Below are 26,244 nucleotides of genomic sequence, written 5' to 3'. Positions count from 1 at the left end.
CCTAGTTTATTTCGGGGTACAAAAAGCAAATAGCTTGACCCCTGTAAGCTTCACTTACAAGTTTCCTCTGATGATACAAAGCTATATGCGTGCACAAGTACTGAATAGAGAGCCTGGTTTGACCTTTTCTTAAAAATCATGTTGTAACTCTAAGCCGAAGATATTTCTCCTGACGACTCCTTTTTCTTTGATCTCTTTTCTGTCTTTCCAAATACTAAGTAGCAGTTCGATGGGAAAGCCAAGATAGACAAATGAGGTCACCCAGAGGGCACAAAATATGTCACCGTTGCTGTGAGGGCCTGCAGATTCCATGTCAGAGTTAAGAAGGGGTGCCTTGATCAGGGCTAGCTTTCTGGGGGTGATTGGCCTTAAACTACAAAGAGGAGAGGGTTGATGGTGTGGGAGCAGTCTTCCTAAAAACTATTTTGGGGTTGTAAAACTAACATTTTGATGTGACATTCAAAGGCGGAACATAAGCAAAGTGCCAAAAGATTTTAAAGAATCCATCAATACTTGCAGTCAGGTGGCTTCCCTTTAGAAAAACTACATCATTCAATGTGAAAAATGAATTAATTAGAATGCCCCCAGGACACAGAATCTGCTTAAGTGCGCTGGTGGGAAAGTTAATTAATCACTGCAGAGTAAGAGCCACAGGAGAGCACAGGCGCCCATGCTCGAGATTGCAACGCTTCTCCGCGTTACTCATCCTTCTTTATGGAACTGTTTTCTTGACGTTTGCTGTTTAAAGCTATTTATGCATTTCATGCTTTAGCTGATAACTTCCATTTTTATTCAAATGTATGTTTCTGCAATAAAGACATGAGCAATAGTGGTAAGGAAAGATAGGTGAGTAAAGCATCACTTTTATTTGCATTCAGTTGCAGATAAAAAGCTCTTAGGCATTCTGAGGTATACTTTTCTGTTTGGAAGAATTGTTACTCAGCTTTAATTATTTATACATTGTCTCAGAATGGATGATTTAAAGGGACCATCCTATCAGCTTTACTAAAGTAATGAGAACAGAGTAGCTTAAAGCTACCGTTACTATTTGCAGTGCCAACCACCAACTGATTTTAATGAGATTTAACTTTTGCTCTTGATGTAGCACAACTTGGCTGTGCTGCCACAGATTAACGAAGGACCATTAATCATTTTATTTAACAAAAGAACAGTGTGGGCCTCCACCGAAAGCATCTAACAGGTTAAATTTGTGCATACTAAAATAGTATTCAACTGCAGCCTGATTGAATCCTAGCCAGTGATGGAAGAGAGTGATCTCCCAGCGAGGACTACAAGCCTCACCGGAGCAGGTTTCTCAACCTTGACACTATTGACTTTCTGGGTTCAAAAGTATTTGTTGTAGGTGGCCGTTCTGTGCCTTATAGGATGATTAGCAGCATCTCTGGCCCCTACCCAACGGATTCCAGTAGCACCACCATCACGACCCCTGATGTGACATTCAAAAGTGTCTTCAGACATTGACAAATGAGCCCCTAAGGGTGGGGAAGGGAGGCATAGTCACTCCCAACTGAGAACCGCTGCCCTAGAGGAGTGTGCAGCCCTCTCCTTTTCTGCACTGTCTGCCCAGCATGGTCCATCCAGGCCTAGGCCCCTGGGCTGACCCCCACCCGCCACGTGCCTTATAATCGAGTGCAAGCTGGTGCTCAAAATTCCACCACTTCCCAGTCCATCCCTTCAGCATGACCGTGATCTCTGCCCTCTGCTCTCTAAAACATTCTTTGTAAGAAGGCGAGTCGGCTCCACTTTTTCAATGAAGTAGCAGCCAGCATGCAACGTTTCCTTATTTATTTGTTTATTGTCAGTCTTCCCCACGAGCCTGTGAGTTCCACACTCTAGAGAGCAGAGATTTGGGCTAGTTTTGTCCACTGCTGTAGCGCTGCTGCCTGGAGCAGAGCCTGGCCCAGAGCAGGTGATAAATACTTGTTAAGTGGCCAAACAAGTGAAGCGGTGATGATTTAACTGAATTCCGGGCTCCTTGCCAGTTGTCTCGTCCAGTCTTCCTCCGCGTTGGAAGTGACACTATTTTCCTCTTCGGGATTGGAAGGATATAGCTGTTTTCTGCCCTCCTCTCCCTATCTTCAGCAAGCCCCCTTTGTCACCGTGTGATTCAGTGATGTGGGGAAGTAGTATTGCTGGGACCACGGTCAGTGTTTCGGCATCATCAAAAGCTGTTCCACTTCACCTCTTCTCCTTTCCCTCCACTTTCGCCAGCCTCGCTCCGATAAATTTGATCGAAGTGTAGTGCTTATCTCTGAACGGCTCCTTCAATGACCCTTCTTTAATATTAATGAGTCTTCCTCTGTCACACAAACTTTCCTCCCCCAAACTCCAGCCCTTATAAGGAGAGTGCAGCTGAATGATAAAGCCTTCCTTAAACGATTCCTTAAGAGCAGAATCCCAAAACGCTAATTGGAAAGAATATATGCACCCCTATGTTCATTGCAGCATTATTTACAGGAGCCAAGATCTGGAAGCAGCCCAAGTGCCCATCAGTAGATGAGTGGATTAAAAAAGCTGTGGGGCATGTACACCATGGAATACTACGCAGCCATAAAAAAGAAGGAAATCTCACTTTCTGTGACAGCATGGATGGGCCTGGAGAGTATTACGCTAAGCGAAATAAGCCAGTCAGAGAAAGACAAGTACCATATGATTTCACTTATATGCGGAATTTAATGAACAAAATAAACAAACAAAATAGAAACAGACTCATAGATCCAGAGGACAGACCGACAGCTGTCAGAGGGGAGGGAGTTTGGGGGGCTGGGTGAAAAAGATAAAGGGATTAAAAAACCCAAAGCTCATAGACAGACAACAATATGATGGTTACCAGAGGGAAAGCGATGTGGGGAGTAGGCAGAAGAGGGTAAAAGAGGGATAAATGGTGATGGAAGGAGACTTAACTTGGGGTGGTGAACACCCAACACAATATGCAGATGATGTGTTATAAAACTGTACACCTGAAACCTATATCATTTTATTAACTAATGTCACCCCATAAATTTTCTTAAAAAAAGATTCTTTAACAGAACTGACTGCCTTTCCTTGACGGCGTAATCAACAGGTAATGAAATTGTCTTGGTAACAAGAGCTACAGTGTATTGCATCCTCTCTTGAGACAAAGTAGAAAGGCGGTTGTATCATCCCGGGAAGAGGGCTGATGGCTCACAGTTTGAATTCAATTGTCCTTACGGAGCTAAATGCGAGATCGCCTGAAGCTTCTCTGAGTGCCTTTTATTCTCTTGAAAGTTACTGTTTTACTTTCCACACAAGCCAAGCATATGAATATCAGGCTTTCTTGCACACGAATCAAAAGGAAGAGAGAATCAATTGTTGTTCAGTGTCGTAAGTAATACAGTTTTCAGGGCACCTGGATGGCCCTACACAGGCCCCTCGCTGTAAGTGTGGACCACAGCTTTTCATTGCATAGCTTCAAAGGCTCTTTTCTCCACTGCAGGAGGGAATCCCCGAGGAAGGTTTGCGCTGGGGCTGGTGCAGAGTGAGTGGAAGGTCTATGTGAAGAGACCTCTAGATAGGGAAGAGCAAGACATTTACCTCCTCAATATCACTGCCACCGACGGGCTCTTTGTCACACAGGCCATGGTGGAAGTGACTGTCAGTGACGTGAATGACAATAGCCCAGTGTGTGATCAGGTAAGACTTGTGGCTTTATCAGATAGATTGCTCCTTTTAATTCTGCTTCTCTAAAATTAAATAAAAACCCATTTCCCTTTTCTGCTTAAGGCCAGGGTAATTTCTGCTCTTTTCTGCTTCATTAGTGAGCTCCAATTGGATACAACAGGCTAGGAGGTCAAGTCCAGGATGAAATATTATAAACGTGGAAAGAGTAGAAGTATCAGGATCAGGTACCTAATTTTGCCCACAAAAACAAAACAAAACCATGAGTCTTAAAATTAAATAATTTTAAAGGAACCATAAACGACCTTATGACTATTCTGTCTAAATCACTGATTTTTATATAAGAGAAATGGACCACTCGAAAGCATCAATTACTTTTTTGTGTAAGTTTACACAACTGGTTAGTGGCAATCCTGGCAATGAACCTAGATCTCCAAATTCCTCATGAGGTAGCTTTTCAATCACGTACAAAACATGACAGTCAGTGCCAGATGCCAGTACTAGGTTTTGTTTTCTTAATGAAATTAAATCAGTATTCATTAACCTTTCCTCTTTTAATCACCATCTGAACTAAGAAACAATCTTCGTGTTCTGTAGAAACAGTGTTAGAAAAACAGTGTTAGAAAAAGTGTTGCAAATAGATTTAGCCTCTCATATTAACGCCAAATGTTAGTAGCGGCTCTTTAGAGAGTTGAAGGGTCCCAAGGATTCACTGGTGCTCAACAGAAGAGGCCCATGATCAATATGTGATCTGTGTCATGTTTGCACAGGGCAGGAATTTTTGTTTGTTTTACTCACCATTGTATTCCTAGAATCTCAGTAGTACCTAGCACACAGTAGTGCTTACTCAGTATTTGTTGAATGAGTGAGTATGGGAGGGGCAGGGCAAGAGACCTGCCAAGCTTCATCATATATTGTAAGATGGTTCTATGGTATAAGAAAAAATAGCTGAAGCTATATTATATCAATGCATTTGTAAAGACATCGTGTATCATGCTAACTATGGTGGTTGCCCCACAAAGTCTAGTGATTTAATTACCTTTCTTTACCTTTTCCTAGGTTGCATATACAGCGTCATTTCCCGAAGACATCCCATCCAATAAAATCATCCTGAAGATCAGTGCCAAGGATGCTGATATTGGATCCAATGGAGACATACGATACTCACTCTATGGATCTGGACACAGTGAATTTTTTCTAGACCCAGAAAGTGGTAAGGTGAAATTTGTTCTTTGGTTAAATGCCATTGTTCATCCACGGGAGAAGTTAAGCTCTCATATGGTCTCATCAATAGTGGGTAGCTAGTGTACAAGAGCGTTGATATGATGCCTGGCTATCTGGGCTCTAAGAAATACTAGTTGTGCATGCCCTGGCTCGTGTGGCTCGGTCAGTTGGGTGTCATCCTGTGCCCCAGGAGGTTGCCGGTTTGATTCCTGGTCAAGGTCATATGCCTGGGTTGGGGGCTCGATCCCTGGTAGGGGGCATGCAAGAAACAGCCAATCAATGTTATGCTCTCCCATTGATGCTTCTCTCTTTCTCCCTCTCCCTTCCTCTCTCTCTAAAAATCAATAAACTACACTTTTTTAAAAATGCTAATTGTACATGGTATCTGAAGATGGGTGCTCTGGAGCACACAAACTTTATTTGGCTTGTAAAACTTGCCCTGACTTACTTACATTTATTAGCGTCAAGTAATCAGACAGGTCCACTTGCTTCTCCTGTTTCTCATATTCGTGAGTTAAAGCATCTGCCCTATAAAGAGTTTAAATAGAATTACATCACTAACACAGGTTGCCATGCAAACCAGACAGCAATGCACAGTAAGGAGAGTTTTTCCCTGTTGAAATCCCTTTTGGGTCCCTTCCCGATGCTTATTAACACACTTGTCTGGTTTTTATTAAACACTCCTGCTTAGTTTCTCCAAAGTTATGAGACCTCAGATTTGCTTACACATTCAGGTAAAATTTATAAAGTGAAAGGTTATGTACGCCACAGCAGATGCCTGCATTGAAGGTCAGGGCTAATGGAAAATACATTTTCTATGAAGGTAAATTTTTTCAGTGTGATGTCTCAGATGGTTCATCCACTGGCAAATTGTAAATGAAATACAAAGATTGAACAACTTGCATATTTCTGGTGTTGTCTTGGTCTTGTTGAACAACAGAATATTGGGACTCCAAGAGATAGTGGTTCCTCCCCGCCCAGTCCCACGGCACCTTTATTCTACTTGGAAGCACTGAGCTACATAGGAATATACTCCTTGGCTGTATGTGCCTGGTGTTTATTTATTCAGTAGCTAACACTTATTGATAGTTAGTTGACATAAAAGGACTTTATGGGATATTTTGGTAGACTCCAAGATGAACAAAACAAATCATGCCCAAATGAGGAAGACAGACCAATAAGCCAATAATAGTAATGATGATGAAAGATGGAGTGAAATAAGTGCCCAGGAGAGACATCAGAGGAGTTACATCTAAGCACAGAGGAAGAAGTAGCTAATATTCTGATGAAAGAACGCTGTAGACAACATTGTCACTGGTGAGAGGAGCTGTAAAATAGTTTGTGACAAAACTAGTTGGAAAAATAACTTTAGGCCACATCATGGAGGGTCTGGAAAGCCCAACTGAAAAACCACTGGCTGTCTTCGAGTAAGAGAGGGAAGTGATCTAACCCATGCTTGAGAACTGGCTGTAGCAAGGAAGCCATGGGAGGAACTGCTTTATAGGTCCAGCTAGCATGGTCCAAATAACGTCTGCTCATTTTATTTCAGTGTGATAATATTTCACGAGTCATACCTTTCACCAGATAGCATTTACTCAGGTCTGTCACAGAACTTGATGTTTAACTATTAAATTTTAAACAATAACAACAAAATCTCCTTGGGGGCTGAAGCCTAGCACCAGTATAGCTATTCCAGTGGTTAAAATACATAACCTACCTCCATGTTGGTTGCTAATAGCTGCTTCTCCAAGCTCCTCAAATATTCCCCCATGGGAACCCTCCCCCAGGACCACAGGCCCTTCCACAATCCAGCAAGTAGGGTTCACTTGATACAGTAGGGCTCCTTCAAGACCTCCTTTGCAACAACCAGCCTCTGTTTTGATTGTTTGTTTTCCTCTAAGAAGATGTTAGTACCGGGAAACAGAGAGACTGCTTGCTCCTTTTGGGCCTACAGGTTATTGACATGACTGATTATCAGAGAACTCAGGACACTGGTCCATTGTCTGTGCCTTCTCTGGAGACAGCAGAAACCCAGAGTCATAGCAGGTCTTGGGAGGCTTAAGGAGGTTTGGAGCTTCTCCAAGTAGCCAAAAGGAGGAGCCCCGGAGACCAGAGGTTTCACAGTGGCATTAATTAATTTGAAGGTCATACGTTGATTTGTTGTTGCTCCAAAATCACAGATTTTCCCCTGATACTTAAAATCAAATTTGTTCTGTTTTTTTTCAAAGTATGAGGCCCTTGAGCCAAGTGTCATCAGTCCTTCCTATACTGGAATTCTTTATAGAATTGATCCTCTGCTTTTCAAAGAAAGACAGTTTTTGAAAATCCAGGCGAGTGAAATTTCTTTTCACAGGCGAGTTAAAAACCTTGTCTCTGTTGGACCGGGAGAAGGTCCCTGCCTACAACCTGATTGCCAGGGCCACCGATGGGGGTGGCAGGTTCTGCCAATCTGATATCCGCCTGATCCTGGAGGACGTGAACGATAACCCCCCTGTGTTCTCTTCGGACCACTACAACGCCTGTGTCTATGAGAACACGGCCACCAAGGCTCTGTTGACCAGAGTCCAAGCCGTGGACCCCGACGTCGGTAAGTCAGTTGCCTGCTGGGGCGTCCCCCGCTCGTGCATTCCGCACCCCTCCCGGTGCCGCCTTTCCGTTAGTTTCACCAGCCCACCTTAGTTCCTTACCAAGAACGTGTACATCAAACCAGATTTCAGCTCTTCCGATACTGTGAATTCCTTTACCTTTAACAAAGAATTTTGGATTTATTTTTTTTGTTTTAACCTTTAGAATAAAATCAACAGCTGCCTTACTTGCTCGTTCCTTCTAAATGTAGTTAAAATGCTGTGTTGTGTGGCATGGAGAATTCATTTCCATTTCTGTAAAGAATTGCATCCCATGCTTCAGCTGAAATATGACAATCTCGATTTATGGTTGTGCCCCATAGTGCAAAGACCAATTACTAAATGTGCTGCCAGTCCAATGTGGATTTTTTTTAAACTGCCATTTTCCAGAGCATTTTGGTCACATATAAACTGACATTTCTAGGCAGGCTGAGGGTGAGTGAAATAAGAAGATATTAGAATGAAAGTTGCTAATAAAGTTTGTGTTTGAAACCACTTTACATAATGAGATGGTGAGTTAGAAAAGACTGGAGCTAATTGCTAGGTAGTCCTTCTGAGAATGCATGGGTTACCAAGGTGACTGCGTGATGGAATATAAATACAGAAGGGCATATAGACAGCCTCTTGGTTAGCGTTTTCAGAGCTGTAAATCATAGGACTAGAGACTGATGGGGTGTGTCTGCTATGCTAAACAGGCCTTTATGTAATTCACTGTCTTATTGCTTAATTCTGAATTGAAAGAAAAATTATTGGACTAATGGAAAAGTAAGTACACGATAATTAGTTGAAAACAAATGTAAAGCCCAGGGTCTCTGCATATGTCCCCTTAGAGAAATTAGTGGCTACACTTTGAATTATTGCTCTTACCTCATTAACATAATTTTCTAGGCTGAGAACCAACCCTTTAAAAGTCTGCATATGATAAAGCTTGATAAAAAATGATAAGCAGGAGGGGGCTCTTATTGATTTATAATATCACAATACCTACAAATGCTCTTTTAAAAGGGAAGATAGGAAAACATTATCTGGACTCTTGTTAGCAGACTTTTGGGGAAAAGGAGGTAGAAATCATGTAAACTAATCTTTTAATAATTTGAATTTAACTTTGAGAATGTGTAATTGGGCCATAGATGAAATTTTAAGATTTAATAATTATTTTAATTAAAATGAAATTGGAATTTTTCTGCTCATTTTCTTCATGGAGAAAAAGGGTGCACTGTATCTATGAGAGACAAACTGAAGGAGTCTGGTTAGTGCTCCTGATGTTTCGGGCAGAGGGGGTGGGGAGATGTCACTGACTCACAGATGTGGTTGTGGCAAAGAATAAGCTATTAGCTCTGTCTGCTTTTTGCTTCTGCTGAGTCAGCTGCCCTGGGGGGGGGGGGGGGGGGGGGGACGACACAGAGATGACAAAGCCCTTAAAGGACCAAAACCAGAACAATGACCTTATCAACACCTCCCTCTGTTCATTTGCACTAATTAGCAAAAGGCTTATGTTCAGAGCTTCATGTAGACACAGAAGTTGTGAGTGCTGCTGACACCTATATATAAATTGCACCCACAGGGCCATTGTATCAGCCTCAGGAAAACTCTCGTATAGGATACGAGATTCTGGTTCATTTTTTTCAGTTTTTGTAGAACTCATTTAGCTTTTAAAAATAAAAGAACTAAGGTAGCCGGACAAGAACAAATGAGCACTTCCAAAAGTGCAAACTGAGCACCTGCTATGTCCCAGGCACCACGCTGAGGAAGCCTGTGTGAAGGTCTAGGTCAGAAGCCGGTAGCATGGGGTCAGTCTGAACTGTAATCAAACAGGCATTCTCCAGAGTTTCAGTGACTGGTGGCTTATGCCCTTTTTCAGTAGCAGCCTGAGAAGAGCTCTTACTTTGTCAGAAATACCCATTTCTCGGTCTTTCTAAGGAACTGCATCGGAACATGAGCTGGGTACAGAGATTACCAGGTTGTGAAGCGGGCAATTCAGCTTGGGGTCAGACTGAACCTCCAGCCTAAAGCTAAGCATGCACAGGAACCATTAGGTTGAATCCAGCCCTCTCATATATTTAGTCTGGCTTGTATACAGTGTTCAGAGTAATTTGAATTAGTCGTCAGCAAAAGTCAGGCAATGTTTCTCAGAAATTTTCGCTTTTGGCATTTTATAAAAACAGCAACAGCACTCAGAAGACAGAGGTTCCAGGCACACAGCCCCGCAGCGGGTGAAGCTAAATCAAAGCTGCCTCCTCGATGTTCCGAGGTTCTCAGCCTCCCTATTCCCACCCACTTCACTTACTTATGTTGCTGCTGATCTCAGAGGCCTGGTCTCTAGAGTGACAAAAAAAAAATCAAAAATCTGTTCTTTACTTTTTAATTTTATTTTGAAATAATTATAAGTTCATAGGAAATTGAAAAAAAAATGTACAGGTTGTACAGAGCTTTCTCCTGATGATAACATCCTATATAACTGTAGAAAATAGTCAGATTTGGGCATGAGTGAGTGTGTGTGTGTGTGTAACTTTATCACCTGTGCAGCTTCCTGTAACCACCACCAAGTTCCTCCACCACAAGGCCCCCTCTGCTGCCCCCCATAGCCATCCTCACCCCTCCTTCCCTTCCTTCCCAGACGCTAGCCCCTAGCAACTGCCAGTCTCCATAGCTGTAATTTTTTTATTTCAAAAATTACATTTAAATGGAATCATATAGTTCATATAGTTTAGTCTGCAACCTTTTGAGATTGACTCCCCCTTCCCCACCCCATTCAGCATCATTTTTGAAACCCATCCAGGTTGTTCAATTGGTTTTGATTCTAACAAAGAACACCGGCTCCACTTGTGTCAATGACAGGCCCGTTTGGTTCCTGAAACCTCTTTTGTTAAGCATATTCCTTTACCCTATAGTAACTGCCTAGGTCAGAAGTAAAATAAAACCAGAGGCTGACAAGATCATTTTAATACCCATTTTAGGAGTTCTAAGAAATAGCATGGCAATTGTCTAGATTTTAGCATTAAATTCTTACTTTTCCTGTAAAACAGAAATATCCTCAGTCCCATGCACTAATGGCATGACACAACTTAACATTTGTAAAAATTTAATCTTTTCAGTAAAGATCAGGAGACGTTTGTTTGCACTACCTCTTTGGGTTAAAATCTTACTATTTAGTCTACCAGTTTCCAAATTTTGAAGGTTTTTGGGTTTTTTACTGTAACAAACTGAATATAAAGCAATGAAGTTCAGAGCTAAAAATCTGTGACCATTTTAGGCAAAATGACATGAAAATAAAACATAAGCATCCACCAGAATACATGCTATAGCCCATGTTTTATTGACAGACCAATATGTAGATATTTGAAATTCAAGAAGACGTGGTTTTCCTCTTATGAGGGGCTTAAAGCAAAGAAATGTTCAAATGAACAAACTCACTTATTCCTTTCCTGTAAAATGTTTTCTGCAAGGCTTGGAACTTCTTTCAAGGGTTTCAGAGGAACTTGGAGGCTCATAGTACACATTACAGCTATTTTCCATTCACTTTAGCAGGTATTTAATGAGTAGCTAGGTAGTAGGCACTACAGAGGAGCTACAAGATTCACACAGATGAGGAACGTGCAGTGACAGCCTCGGATCATACGCAGTAAAGGGGATGAGTCAGGAACTTGTGCACTTTTCTGAAAGGCAGGGCTCCCAGACTGATTGGGGTTCAACGGGAAGGCGTTCAGGAAGACAGGAGCAGGGGGATGAAGTCGCGAGGCTGGGAACGGTGGACCCAAATAAATAGTCGGGGGAATGTGCAGGACGAAAAGAGGTAAATGAGGTGAGAAAAATAGCCTGGGGCCTGCTGATGGTGGTTTCCATTATGACGTGAACTGTGTACTTAAGCCAATAGGTGGGAAAGAGCTGTGGAGCACTTTTGAGAAAAAAATCATCACCCTGGGTTTTGGAAACTCAAGTCTGATAGAAGCCTCTAAAATAGGAGTAGGGAAAGCTTCTAGGAGGGACTGAGAAAGACTACAAGGAACAAAACTGGAGTGGTGGCTTTGGAATATAAAAGGAAGGAGCAGAATATTCTCTGTATCTATGAGCCATGGGATGTAAAGGACAGCACTAGGAATATAGTCAGTGATATTCTAATAACTATGTATGGTGTCAGATGGGTGTGAGATTTATCGGAATGATTACTTAGTAAGTTATATAATGTCTAATCACTAGGGTGTACACCTGAAACTAATATAATATTGGATGTGAACTGTAATTGGAAAATAAAAAATGATTTTTTTTAAATGTGCAATAACAGGAAGGAGCAGATGAGAGATTTTAGATGTGAATTCTCCAAGTTTTGGCAAGATAGGCTAGGCAAGATGTCAAACCTGGGCACCAGGAGAAGGTTTTGCATGAACAGAAATAGCATAGGTGGCCTGAAGTAGGACATGGTGTAGAGAAAATGAGGAAAAATTGGAGACATCTTGGGAATTAAAAGTATAGTCCTTCAGAAAAAATGTTAGGATAAGATAAGTTTGCTATTCTGGACAGAGTGGGGAGGCCTTGCTTCCAAGGGGTTTACAGTCATAGCACAAATGAACATTCCAAGAATAATGTAATAAAGGTTATGATAGAGTTGCATGTGTAAAAGTAGGGATCTGTAAGAATTAATCAGCGCATATAAAATGTTAGCACAGGTCCCTTTGGGAACATTAAAATGTGAGCGATGAATTTTCAACTGAGGTGGCCCAGGAAGGATCCACAAAGTAGCATTCGTGTTTAAGTTGTGTCTTAAAGCATGGGGCTTGAATTTGGGTGGGCAAGAAGAAGGGAAAGATGTATTAGCAAGAGAAAGAGGGAGAGGGAGGGAGAGAGAGAGAGAGTGAGGACTGTATCAGCCAAGTCAGCTTGGCTACACTGGAGTAACTTTTTAAAGCCTCAGTGGCTTAGCACATCAAAAGTTCAGTTCTTTCCCATGAGAAGTACAGGTGACATGGAGCTCTGGTCCCTATCTTGTCAACACCACCTTCTGGACCCTCGGTTCCCAAGGTCAGCACTGCAGGAGAAGAGAGGGAAGAAACAGGCACAGCAGCTCATAGCTGCTTCAGCCTAGGACACCCCCATCTCTGTCACTGCCCGTTGCCCAGCACTAGCCTGAGGAGCCAGGAAATGCAGGAGCAGCCATGGGGTATCTGGCGAGCGCTCGTCTCTGCCACGGTGGTGAAGGCAGGAAAGGACAACCAGCTCAGCAGGCCCCGAAGAGGCAGGAGAGGGTGATGGTACTACTATGTGGTTAGCCTCAGCAACACAGAGAGCCCACCTGACCTTAGAAATGAGAAGGAGAGAGGCAGGAAGAAGAAGCCTGACACTCAGAGGCAGAGGGGAGATGGTGAGGATAGTCCAGTGGGAGGCACGCATCTGCCCTCAGGCAGCGCCAGGGGTGAGAGGTTCTGTCGTCTCAGGAGACTGACAGGGCAACAGCGGGGCTGGGCCCTCTGAGGAGCATGCAGGGAGTAAGTTTTAGGGACTAGAAGAAAGTCAGAAAGAGTCACCAAGAAATGAGGGAAAGAAATGTCTCACCCACTGAGGGCTCTGTAGGTGCTGGGTTACGTGAATGAGTGGACCCAACCAGGACAGTGGATTATAATGATAGGAAATAAGAGAAATTCTCTCTCTGAGTCTTCCAGAATGATGCCTTTCCCTCTAAAGTTAATGGTTAAATCTTCATATTGACAGAGAACAGGAAAGAGACAAAGAAAACATCTCTTGACAGAACTTTTTCCCTTTTTACCCAAGCGTGTGTTTGTCAGCAGCCCCGAGCATCCTTCATCCTGCCCTGTCACTCACTGCAGTCGTGCGAGCTTGCTGTCCGTAGCGGGGATTCGTGTTCTGTGTATTTCATGCGGAAGGTGGTGTCGTGACCCCTGTGCTCTGCTCTCGTGGGGCAGAAGCTGGATTGACCTTGGTTTTCCAGTGCAGGATCTTGTCAGAGGCAGCGAATGCTGGCCCAATATCTTGGAGCACCATTTGCTCTGAGAGTGTAGCTCCTTATGAAGAAGCAGGAAATTATTTTTCTGAAAGGAATGTTCACGAAAATAACCACTGAGAGTTGTTAAGTGGAAATCTTTCTGCTCAAACCACTTGAAATGAGTCTATCCAGAGGTTTGCTGCCTCTTCCGACTCGTCCTAGCCTGTGTGTCTGCCACTTAGTGGGAGCCATGAAAAAAGACTCAGGAAGGAAAGCTGAGAGATGGGATAAATCCACAGCAAAGTGTGATTGATATGCTGGGACTATGGCAGAAAACACACCAAAGCTCTGGGTCAGCAGTTTCCTACCTTTTCCTGGGATGAAGTCGGAGGGAATGCTGTTCACACCAACCTGTAAGAATCAGAACACTTGTCTATAGCGGGTGCTCTCGTTTAAGTTCAAGTTGGATGGCCAAAGCAAGGTTTCAGTCCTGTGATGGTGCTAGAATTTAAATCTTCCCTCATTACCCTTGTGGCCTCATGGAGGTCTCTGTAATGGCCTTTGATTTTAAATCTTTCATTGTTACCTTAGGTCTCATGGAGGAAAACAAATACATGTTCAGCATGTGCTCTGTGAAGGACTTTATATATTATCTTTGCATTGGGCCCCAACAGCAAAAGGGGGAAAAAAAAAAAAAGTCATACCGGACAGGAGGTAAATTCTGAAGCATCCCTTTTCTACTGCCTTCAGCACTTGGGTGTGTGGGACAGGCAGAAGGAGGAAAGACAGTCTGAGCCAGCACCCTGGCCTCCTCCGAACCCTGAAAATCAGGCATGAGGATATCCCCAAACATTCCTAAGAGACACATCTCCTACTAACCAGATTGATCAAGAGGCCACGTGAGCATGGAGGAAGCCCTGAATGATGAGTGCCCTGTGCTATGTGCAAGCTGTATAACCTTGGCCCAGTCATTGGCCTCCCTCACCCTGTTAGAATGAGAGTAGTAATTCTTGCCTTGCTAATCACAGGCAAGATTGGTGCTTAGTAAGAATTTTAAAGGATAATAATCATAATATGGTTAATAATGTTTACTTTTTCTGCTGCTAGGCCATGCCATGCGCTGTGCCAAATACTGCAGATATGTTATTTCAGCTTCTCACAACAACCCTGAAAGCTGGCATATATTTTTGTTGTTCTATTTAACATAAGAATAAACTCTGAGGGATTAACGTGCTATGAGCTACCAGCTAATTAGTGGCAGGTCCAAAAGAGGCTTGATTAACAGCCTTCCAGCTTATAGTTATGTTTTAGTCAAGGGCAGTGGTCCTCAAAAAGTGTTTCCTGAACCAACAGTATGAGTATCAACTGGGAGTTTGTTGGAAATGCACACTCTGAATAAGAGACTCCTCTAGACAAGTGGTTCTCAAACTTCATTGAGTATCAGAATCACTGAGAGGACTTGCTAGAACTCACCCCGGATTCTGATTCATTGGGTTTGGGAGGAGACCTGACCATTTGTATTTGAGAGTAATTCCCAGGGGATATTAATGCTGTGTCCCAAGGCCGATGCTTTGAGGGGTTCTTGCTTAGGAATACTTCATCATTTTGTGCCTGGAATACTTTGACAATTTGGGAACAACTACAGATCACTTCTCAGGATGATAGTTTACAATGCATAAAATAAAATACAAAAGGTTACAAATGAAATAGATGTGTTCAAATATTTTTTAAAGTTGTTATATAGTAATGTGAATTTCTGCTTTACTATATTAAATATAAGATCTATTAGTGTAGATCTAATTACTGTCATATTTTGGAGCAGTAGTAAGCAGAGATATGTACAATAACTAAAATAATATGAAAATAACTGTAATTTCTATTAGTTACAAAATCACAGGAGCTGCTCATAGTACGGGGATCTGTTGTCTACACTTATAATCAAATGGGATGCTAAATCCACTTAGTGGTTAATGAAAATAAAGATGTAAACTTTTCCCCTTCTGTGGTAGGCAGCCTCTAAGATGCCCCCAATGATCCCCACCTCTTGATATTCACAGCTTTCTCCTTGAGACTTACTGACTCAGTTCTGATTAATAGAATAAGGCAGATGATATCACTTCTGAAATTAAATCACGAAAAGACTGTGGATTCCATCTTGGACCTCTCTGTATTAATCTGCTCAGGCTACAATAACAAAATACTATAAACTGAGTGACTTAAACAACAGAAATTAATTATCTCACAATTATGGAAGCTAGATGTCCCAGTTCAGAGTGCCAGCATGGTCAGGTTTTGGTGAGATTGAGTTCCTGGCTTGCAGGTGGCTGTGTTCTCTCTGTGTACTCAAATAGCCTTTCCTAGATGTGTACATGTGGAGAAAGAGTCCTCTCTGTCTTCCTCTTCTTATAAGGCTACTAATCTTATTGGATTAGGACCCCACCCTTATGATTTTATTTAACCTCAATTACTTCCTGAAAGCCCTATCTCCAAATATAGTCACATTGTGGGTGAGGGTTTCAACCTATGGATTTTGGGAGGATACAGTTTGGTGCATAGCACTCTCTCTTGGATCACCCATCCAGGGAAAGGGAGCTGTGATATTGTGAGGCAGCCTTGTGAGAGGCCCACATGATGAGTGACCGAGGCCTATGAACAACTACATGAGTGAGCTTGAAAGTGGACCTACACCCCACCTCTATTTGAGCCTTCAGGTGAAACTGCAGCACTGCCCAACAGCTTGATTGAAGCTTCATGAGAAACCTTGAGCCACAGACAGCCAGCTAAGCCATGCCTGGATTCCTGCCCCACAGAAACCATGAGATGATAAATATTTGTTGTTTTATGCTGCTATGTTCTGGAGTAATTTGTCATGGAGCAATGGACAATGGTACACTAATGCAAGGTACAGGCTGTGGCTGACTTTGGCCTGCACCTCCCTGGAGGCCCCAGAGCCAAAGCACTTGGTATACAATTTCAGACCACACCTAACCACCATCCAACCACCTCCATGAGCAACACACTCAAGGGACAGACTCATCAGGGCACAAGAGGCCCATGAAGTGAGTCCTGCTTCATGGGCTCTCCGCCTGAACAGAAGATCCTCCACAGTGGTCTCAGCCATTCCTTGAAGCTGATCGCCCTAGGGATAAATCTTTCCCATTGATCACCAACAGAAATCAAGGAGGATGCACACAGCCCACAGGGGGGCACACCTGGAGAGCCCAACTTGGATGAATGGGGTGGCTGTACCACTGGACTCTATAGGACACCTACTCTATAAGGCCACTCTACCAAGACTGGGAGACATAGCAGCTCTACCTAATACATAGAAACAAACACACAAAGGCAGCCAAAATGAGGAGACAAGGAAACATGAAAGAACAGGACAAAACTCCAGAAAAAGAACAAACAAAATGGAGATAAGCAATCTACCAGGTGCAGAAATCAAAACACTGGTTATAAGGATGCTCAGTGAACTTAGGGAAAGAGTAGATAAACATATTGAGAACTCAACAGACAGAAAACATAAAAATGGAGATAGAAAACAAAAAAGAACCAGTGAAAAACGGAGAATACACTAACAGAAATGAAAAATGCATTGCAGGGAGTCTCAGCAGTAGAGTAGGCGAAGCAGAGGATCAGATCAGTAATTTGGAAGATAAAGAAGCATACAACACCAAATCAGAACAGCAGAAGGAAAAACAGTCCAAAAAAATGAGGATAGTGTAAGGAGCCTCTCGGACAACTTCAAGCATACCATCATTCACATTATGGGGGTGCTGGAAGAAAGAGAGAGAGGGAGCAATTAATTGAAAACCTATTTGAAAAAATATTGATGTAAAACTTCCCTAACCTGGTGAAGAAAATAGACATACATGTCTAGGAAGCACAGAGAGTTCCAAAGAAGTTGAACCAACAGAGGCCCACACCAAGACACATCATAATTAAAATGCCAAAGGTTAAAGACAAAGAGAAAATCTTAAAGGCAGCAAGAGAAAAGCAATTAGTTACCTACAAGGGAGCACCCATAAGACTGTCAGCTGATTTCTCAACAGAAACTTTGAAGACTAGAAGGGATTGGCATGAAACATTCAAAGTGATGTAAAGCTAGGGCCTATAACCAAGATTACCCAGCAAAGCTATCCCTTAGAGTTGAAGGACAGATAAAGAGCTCCCCAGACAAGAAAAAGCTTAAGGAGTTCATCATCACCAAACCAATATTGCAAGCAATGTTAAACGGTCTTCTTTAAGAAAAAGAAGAAAAAATAAATATATCAATAATAAAACGGCAATAAATATCTATCAACAATTACTTAAAATGCAAATGGTTTAAATGCTCCAGTTAAAAGACACACAGTGGCCGAATGAATAACAAAGCAACACCCTTACTTATGTTGTCTATAAGAGACTCACTTCAGATTGAAGGATACACACACAGACTGAAAGTAAAGGGATGGAAAAAGATATTTCATTAAAATAGAAATGAAAATTTAAACAGCTGTCATATTAATACTTATACTAGACAAAACAGACTTTAAAACAAAGACTATAACAAGAGAAACTGAAAACACTAAATTGAGAAGACATATGCATCCATGTGTTCATTGCAGCCTTATTTACAATAGCCAAGATATGGAAGCAACTTAAATGTCCATCAATAAGTGAATGGGTAAAAAAGAAGTGATGCATATATATAACGCAGTATGACTCAGCCATCTACAACAACATGGAGTGACCTGGAAGGTATCGTGCTGAGTGAAATAAGTCAGACAGAGAAAGACAAATGCCGTATGATTTCACTTACACATGCAATCTGAAAAACAAAATAAGCAAACAAGCAGAACAGAAGCTGACATAGATACAAAGAACATTTTATGAGTTGCCAGAGGTAAGAGGGGTTGGGGGACTGGTTGAAATAGGTAAAGGGATTTAGAAATACAAATTGGTAGTTACAGAATATTCACGGGGATGTAAAGTACAACATAGGGAATATAGTCAATAATGTTGTATGTATGGTGCCAGATGGGCATTAGATTTATTAGGGTGATCACTTTGTAAGCTATATAAATGTCTAATCACTATGCTGTACTAAATAATTGTAAAAAATTACTTTAAAAATACTTCTTTCTTTTTCAAAATTTTATTTTCCAATTATATTTGACATTCAATATTATTATATAATAGTTTCAGATGTACAGCACAGTGGTTAGAAAATTATATAATTTTCAAAGTGATCCCCCAGATAACTCAAGTACCCATCTGGCTCCATACATAGTTATTACAGTATTATTGCCTGTATTCCCTATTGCTGAACTTTACATCCCCATAACTAGTTTGTAACTGCCAATTTGTACTTCTTAATCCCTTCACCCTTTTAACCCATCCCTCCAATGCCCCTCACCTCTGGTAACCATAAGTTCTTTTTCTGAAGAGGAAACTGAGGCCCAGGGACAAAGAGATTTACCCAAGATGACTTTGTTGGTGGCAGAGCTGGATCTGAAAGCAGGGTGTTCAGACACTCAATCCAATGCTCTTTCCTATACTCTAGTAATTTTACCAGAAGATGTTTCAAGAAAGATTCAATTCTGAATTCAGCCCATCTGCTCTTAAATATCATATATTCTGTATCTTTCCTAACACCTTAGAAACTGTTACCTCTAAGCTGCATAGGTCAGCGATTTAATGTGTTTTTTTCTTTCCCAAAGCTCTGTTATTCTCTGAAGTATTAAATCCTTGAAGACAGTTGAAGGACTATTAAAATGTCCATAAAAATTAAATCATCCCCCTAAAGACAGAGATGTGAGCCATTCTCTCAAGTACGTTGAGTTCAAAGCCCTTTGTCTCTTGTAGATATCAAAAAATAACATCTTACATTTGAAGCCTTTCTCTAGAGAGCCCCAAACACTTAACACAGGTAATCTTACTGTGGCGAGAATAGATCTTGATACTCCCACTTGCAGATGGAGAAACAGAGGTTCAAAAAGTTTAAGTGGTCTTCCCAAGGCATGTTAAATGCTAAACCCCTCCTGGAATTCTTTACCTCCCAGCAGCATCAGGACACCTTCTGCAGTACATGAAGCTGGATAGCGGGACCATGACACCCCATCACCTCTGTGTCCCATTGCCTGTCATTTTGGGGAAGCTACCTCATACAGGGGCTTTGGGATGAGACCTGGTTAAATACCCCAGTTCCAACCCTTACTATCTGTCTGACCTTAAATTAAGTTCCTCAACCTTTCTGAACGCCACTCCTCTTCTCTGGAAAAATAGAGATATTCATTTGTTTTGTTTTGTTTTGTTTTCCCACCAGAACATGAGCTCCTGGAAGCTGAGACACCTTCCTGATAACCTCTGTGTCGCCAGCACTGGCACCAGCCACCCAACAGTACATGTCTGTTGAACTGCCAAGTTGTTGGGAGAGCTGAGTTAGATCCCCTAAAATCCCATCTAGCCCATATGTGACTTCATTATTCCAGGGGCTTTCACACACACAGCCTGGGATCCCTCTTGCAGGAATCCTCAAAGGCTGGGAATTTCCTTCTCCAGTTCCATTGGAGACAACATGAATGCCTTCTGTCACTCTTGGCTTAATTTGGGAATGTAAAATGACACCCCCTCTTCCCCATGCCCAAGAAAACAAGATTCCTTCAGTTGATTAGGGCCCTATGAACCAAATTCCAGAATCCAGCCGCAGATAAAATAAAGCACAAAAATCAGAAAAATTGGTTATCAGCCCTGGCGGTGCATCAGAATCCCCTTGGGAGCTTTTAAAATAAACAGACAAAAATAAACCAACAGGCAAGGGATCCATCTCCAAAATCTGATTCAGAAAGTCTGGGGCAGGGCTCTGTGTATCTATTTTTCTCTAGTCAACTGTGATGCCTTGCCTGGTTTAGGATTCTTTGCATGTGACACATATAAGTTATTATTACTCTTTTTAAAAGCCAATGTCTTCCAAGCAGGGGGTAAAAAACACTAGTTTTTAAATGAAATTACTAATTCCTTTCAGAAAAGGACATCATATTGAAACATTTTAATAATCACCCATGGCAGGAATTCTGATTCCTAACCTTGGTTCATTCCCATGAGCTCACCCATTCACACTGGCCTCATCCATAGATGCCACCAGTTGGTAGCGCCTCTAAGCTGCTCAGTTGAAATCCTGATCCAACATACAGCAAATACAGAGAATGAATTTAAGGGAGTGCTAGGGTGTCTGGGAGAATCTCCACCTCCCCCTGGACATTTTGTGCCGAATCCAAGGACCCCCCCGGCTTTGGCTTCCTGCCTTTGCAGGATATTCGAGGCTCAGTGGAGTGTGCTTATCAGCTTTGCTGCAGGATATACGCTCTCACTTCACCCAGTGAAGCCTCCTTGACAGGCACAATTATATTGTCCATCATTTGCTGGGAGCTCTTTGAATAACTTCCCACATATTAAAAACCGGTTCCCACCCACACATCCTCTCCAACTTGCTTCCTCCAATCTTCCTTCTCTCTCTGCAAATTTATCCATTAACTTATGCCCAGTTTTTACATTACTCTAGCTATAATTGTTTAGAAGGGCTGGCTCTGATAATTTGTTAGTGGCCCTGAAAATAGACAGCTTCAGCTCTCGCCATTCTAAACTTCTAAATTAGCAATATTGAGCCCTTTCACCTTCTGAGTCCACCTTGCAGTTTCATCCTTCTTACCTTCACGTGTTCATATCACTGGAAATGCTCCTTCTGTTTGTCCCTTTGCCACTATTTGTTTATCCCTACCCCTGGCAGCTCCTGTCTTTCCTTCATGACTCAGCTCAGTTCCCTTCTTCTCTGGGAAACTTTCTTTGGCCCTCCAGTAATCAACTGTATACATATTTGTCTCCTGAGAAATGGGACCGTTGGAGAGTGACCCATCATTCTCTGCATCCCCAATGCCTGCCATGCACCAAAGTCCTGTGAGTCTTTCCTGAATGGACGAACAAATCGATCCAATGGTCAAACTTAGTTAAGTCCACTTAGGAAACATTTTGAGTTTTATTGTTAGGTAGCAGTCCAGGAGAGAAGTTCTGTGCACCAACAGAGATGGAGTTTTGAGTACTTAGTCGGTGAATTAACTGGCAGTCCACTATCCCAGGCCTAGCAAATTTGAAAGAGTTTACACCCAGAAGAGACGCAGCCGTGGAGGCCTCACGGAAGGTAGCCTCGTCCAGCAATGGGGCCAGCTTTACGGGTGTGCAGTCTTTGCATTTGTACAGGGCACCTTGCTTGGTTCAGTGCTCTGCTGTGGCTGTTAAACTCCTTAACGTTTTTTAAACATTTTTATGTTGCATGTGACCTCATAATCGTGTCGCCAATCCTACCCAGCAGAGCTGGTGCCAGCCCAACTGGCAAGTCCCCAAGAGGTTTATGGTGTAGTCAGGATCTCCGTGCCTGGTGCTGCTTTCTGTGTTTTTTTTTCTTTTGACTGTTCAAAGAGCCAAGAGACTACTGGCCCCATAGTGGTACTTTGCCCATGGGAAAGTGTCAGGGTTAGTCATCACACAATGAAAAACTTTTCAAAGGCACTTAAAACAGAAATAATTAGAAAGTCACTTCTAACTTGAAAAATTATTGCAATTCCATGGACTTCCTCAAGGCAACTTTCTGTTTTATTTCATATCATCTGCAGGCATATTTTAAAGATAGAAAAGAACAGTCAGTTTGAGCTCTTCCCTGGTAGTGGAATTTTACTTGCCTCCCACAGACAATGAGAGAAGAATTTTAGGTTAGCCATTTTCTTCTGTGGTTTAATTTAAGTGTAAAAAAGATGTTCAAAAAGTGCATCCCTTGAAATAACTTTATAATGAGACCTTTAACAAAAATGATTTTCTGAGTAAAGCCAGTGGCTTTCTGAGCACAAACTAAAACGAGGAATGTAAATATCCAGAAAAAGAATTCTTATACAATATATAAGTATCTTTTTCTACAAATATTTTAATTGGTATGTCCTGTGAGCATTCAATTGGCATAGAAAAATAACTTGAAATTTTTACTTCTCTCCAAAATTAATATTAAAAAATTATTTTCCATGTACATGATTTTTATAATAGTTCTTTTACTTATTACAAATGTGATCTGTGTCCACTGTATAAAATCTAGAAGGACAGGCAAAAAGGAGAAACAAGTCAGTTCTAACCACTGTTGCCATTTTGATAGAAGTCCTTTCTGTCTTTTTTTTCTTTATAACAATGGGCTCATAAACTAGATATTGTTTTGTAAACTGCTTTTTTCACTGGTTTGCAACTTACAGGGGTGGACAAAAGTAGGTTTACAGTTGTTTGTAATAAATAATACAATAATTAATAAGTAATAACAAGAATAAACTGTGTTTCATGTACTCACAAGCTGTAAGCCTCCGTTTGCCCACCCTGCATTTCAGTGTCATTATATATTCTTTTACACTTTCATATGATGATGTATATGTAGTGTTCTGTGATATGCATGTACTATGACTTACTCAACCAGTCCTCATTCTTGGAAAACTGGTTAGTTTCCAGGTTTTTTCCACAAATGCAGACATTTATGTAGCAATAGCTTGTTATATAGGTTTTATATACATTTTTAATATTAAATATTCCTGGTTTCTCTGCGTTGCACCCTTTTGCGTTTCCTTGGTGCCTTTACCACATGCATTTGCAGTGGGCATGTAGGTGCAGTACACATACCGCCTCCATTCATGGCATCACTGTGTTCATGCACTTGCTGAGGTCCCCTGGTTGTTTGTTCTGCAGTTCAACATGCTTTGCTCTCGTATTGTGCACAAGGCCCGGAGCACAAAGACAGTAAGACACAGTCCCTCTGCCTAAAAAGTACCTTAATCGAGTAGGAGAGAGGACACAAATAGAACTAATGATAATGCAAAAATAATGTGAAGGGAGCAAAAGAAGGAAGTAACTGGGGAATTAAGGAAACGTTGCCAGAGGAGACCCTGCACATACGTGGGGTTTTGACAAGGAAGGCGGGGAAGAGAACCTTCTGAGCAGAAGGAAGAGCAGGGGCCAAGGCCTGAGGAGTAAGTGTGGTGATGTCTTCAGGAGCCAGAGGAGTAAATGTGCGTGATGTCTTCAGGAGCCAGAGGAGTAAACAGCACATGATGGAAGTGGAACAGAAAATGACCCTGAAGGAGTGGGTTGAGACCAGACTCAAAGGACTAAAAGCCGTTCTCAAAGGTTTTTACTTCTGACTGTAAGAAGTGAGAAGTCAATAACTATCTTGAGCAGCAGGAGCAAGGCTGGATCCGGTTTTAGGGACCTAACTCTGGTTAGGTTTGGCCCGGAGGGAATAGAGTCGGAGGTGTTTGTAATCAGAAGTCTTGCATCGGTCTAGGTGAGGGGATGGGAGCCTCACCTGGCTGGGAGACCTGGCCTCAAGACAGGCGGTAGAACCAAAAGAACCCAGCATTCTGATTCAGGTGGCAGAGGGGAGTTAGGAAGACATGCAGGAAGCTATCTAGTTTAAGTAATTCCTTGTCACGCTGTTAAGCTACTAGAGTTAGGAATGATGTCTTTTGGGCTCCACTTCCCCTCGATGCAGTGCCTAGAGCAATTGAACAGGTGGCACTTAGCAAATCCTTATTAAGTAGAAGGGTCATAGCCAATGTCTCCTGTGAGGAAGACAGAACCCTTGCACTTCTCAAAAGGAACTACTGTCTTTTTTAAGGATAAGGCTGTGGCAAAGAAATGCAATGGCATATTCAAGAACCAAAGCTTTATGTATAATTTTTCTTCAAAGGGTAATCTTTATAGTTTAAAAAAGAGCATGCCTTAGTCACCATGCTGGGATCATAAAGGCCATGAAATCCAAATATACATGTGAGATCGGAAGCGCTGATGAGTAAGCATTAATGAAGACAGGAGAAAATACCCGTTCAAAGCCAAGTTACTAGATTGCCCGGGGCATGGTGGCAGGGGACTGACTGCAGTGGGACCTGAAGGACTTTGAGGAGTGATTAAAAGGTTCTGTGTCTCAATGAGGAACATGATTTCATGGGGGTATATATTTGTCAGAATTCATGAGCGAGACACTTAAAACATGTTCATGTTATTGTCTGTAAATTATGACACCTCGGTGAAGTTGATATAAAAATAATTAGAACAAAAATTTAAAGTATTACTGGAATCTAATTATTGAAATTGTTTCAAATTATTTCTTTCCCAGATGTACATTCCATATATATTTAAACCCTTTTATAGCAATTTAATACAGCCCGTATTTTGTGTGTGCTGCCTGCCTACAGGCCAGGTCCTGTGCAGCTGCAGGAAAGTATAGCGCTGAATGTCACAGACAGGGCCCTGCCCTGACAGAGTCAAAGCAGCTGCCAACGTAAGACCTCAAAGTGAGCATAACTGGGCTCTTGTTAGGGCCCTTAAGCTTAGGGAGCTTAATCTTCGGAGGAGGGGAGAAAACATTTTTTAAAGTTCAGGTTGAAAAAAATCTCAATGCACTTGCTGTGTTGCCCACTCTCGCCATTTGATTTTGGTGCAGATTTTAACACTTTTAACAATCTCAAATATAAAGCTGAGTAATTCTGACATTGGGTTAGATCCTTGGGGATGACTCTAGTAGTGGGTGTTATTTCTCACTGAGGTGTAAGATCCTTGCTATGAGCTATATGTGTGAACTCCGAACGTTTAACTGAATGGTATGAATCTGCTATGTTAAATTTTCTTTCTATCCAGAATATCCAGTAGTTCATCATAATCAAACTTACTGTGGACTTTCCCTTTGCTGATATGGTCCACTTATGCGCAGGTCTAGCAACTTAATGGGCAGTTGAGGGAGAAGGGCAGTCCTTTGGAAATAAAAAACAATGTCATTAGTTTAACATGGAAACGAATCATAGTGCTGGGAGATCATCTTAGGCCTCAACTGACCTCAGTTCTGTCATTTTAAACATGAAGGGACCTGAGACCCAGTAAACTTGCCCAAGTCTACTTGCTGGGTTTCGGCAGATCATGGGCTAGCAGCAAGGTCTCCTGTCCTCCAGGACTGAACCACGTTGACAGTCCCATGTGCAAAACGTCCATCTTCCCATTTGGCCAAATTGAGAGGAACTTCACATCCATTTAGAAACCTTTCAAGGGAAGGAATACAGATGCCTTTGGCCATCACCCCAGGATTTCGCAGCCTCCCTGCTGGGAATTGCTATGTGCTATTTTTGCCCTCCACCCTCACTCTACAGAATGCCACTACCTGTTACTTCCTTTGAGCAAAGAGGGATTTTAATCACCCTCCTTTTGCTTGATTTCAATCCTCCAAGGGCCTGCTCCATTTGCCACAGTTAACGTGCAGAAACTTCACTTGCAATGAAAGTCATACTTCTCTCGGTAGCCTGGCATTTCAGCGTTTTGAGAAGCTAAGTATCTCTGTCCTCATTAAATTAGGCTCAAATTGGAGAACAGAATTACATACTTAAAAACACAGACGCAAAATGATGGATTAATGTTACGCCTTAATGTAACACATCGTGACATGCAGTAAGAGCATTGGACCAATTAGCGAGCGAGGCTTCTGCTCGGGTTCACCTTTTCTGCTGGGTATGTAGCAAAGGGATGGTGATTTGAAGGATGGCATTTATCAAACGCCCTTGGATAGAAAGTTTCTGCTTTAGTGGCATGACCTGCATTCATTTAACAAAGACAGCACCCCAGTGCCTGGAAGCACAGCCCAGAAAGCGCTACACCAGAAGTACCACCTCCAAAATTGGCATTTACATGTCTGACTTTATTTCTAGAAATCATTGAAAGCCCTCACAGTTGTGTCTCAATTAAAGCTAATAT

The 26,244-nt window shown here is 42.0% G+C and overlaps 1 protein-coding gene across 1 annotated transcript in view; it reads left to right on the top strand.

Annotated features, from left to right (window-relative positions):
• The window catches only part of FAT3 (FAT atypical cadherin 3), a 607,947-nt gene that overhangs the window by 520,771 nt on the left and 60,932 nt on the right, over window positions 1-26,244 (top strand). The window contains exons 11-13 of the mRNA XM_087821612.1: window positions 3,479-3,675; window positions 4,720-4,873; window positions 7,238-7,471. Of these exons, the coding sequence (XP_087677738.1) occupies window positions 3,479-3,675; window positions 4,720-4,873; window positions 7,238-7,471 (585 nt within the window). The remainder of the gene's footprint in view (window positions 1-3,478; window positions 3,676-4,719; window positions 4,874-7,237; window positions 7,472-26,244) is intronic.

The sequence above is a fragment of the Miniopterus natalensis genome, chromosome 11 (genome assembly GCF_054644295.1).
Source record: "Miniopterus natalensis isolate mMinNat1 chromosome 11, mMinNat1.hap1, whole genome shotgun sequence".
In the NCBI taxonomy this organism is placed as follows: Eukaryota; Metazoa; Chordata; class Mammalia; order Chiroptera; family Miniopteridae; genus Miniopterus; species Miniopterus natalensis.
This window is presented reverse-complemented; position numbering and strand designations above follow the sequence as displayed.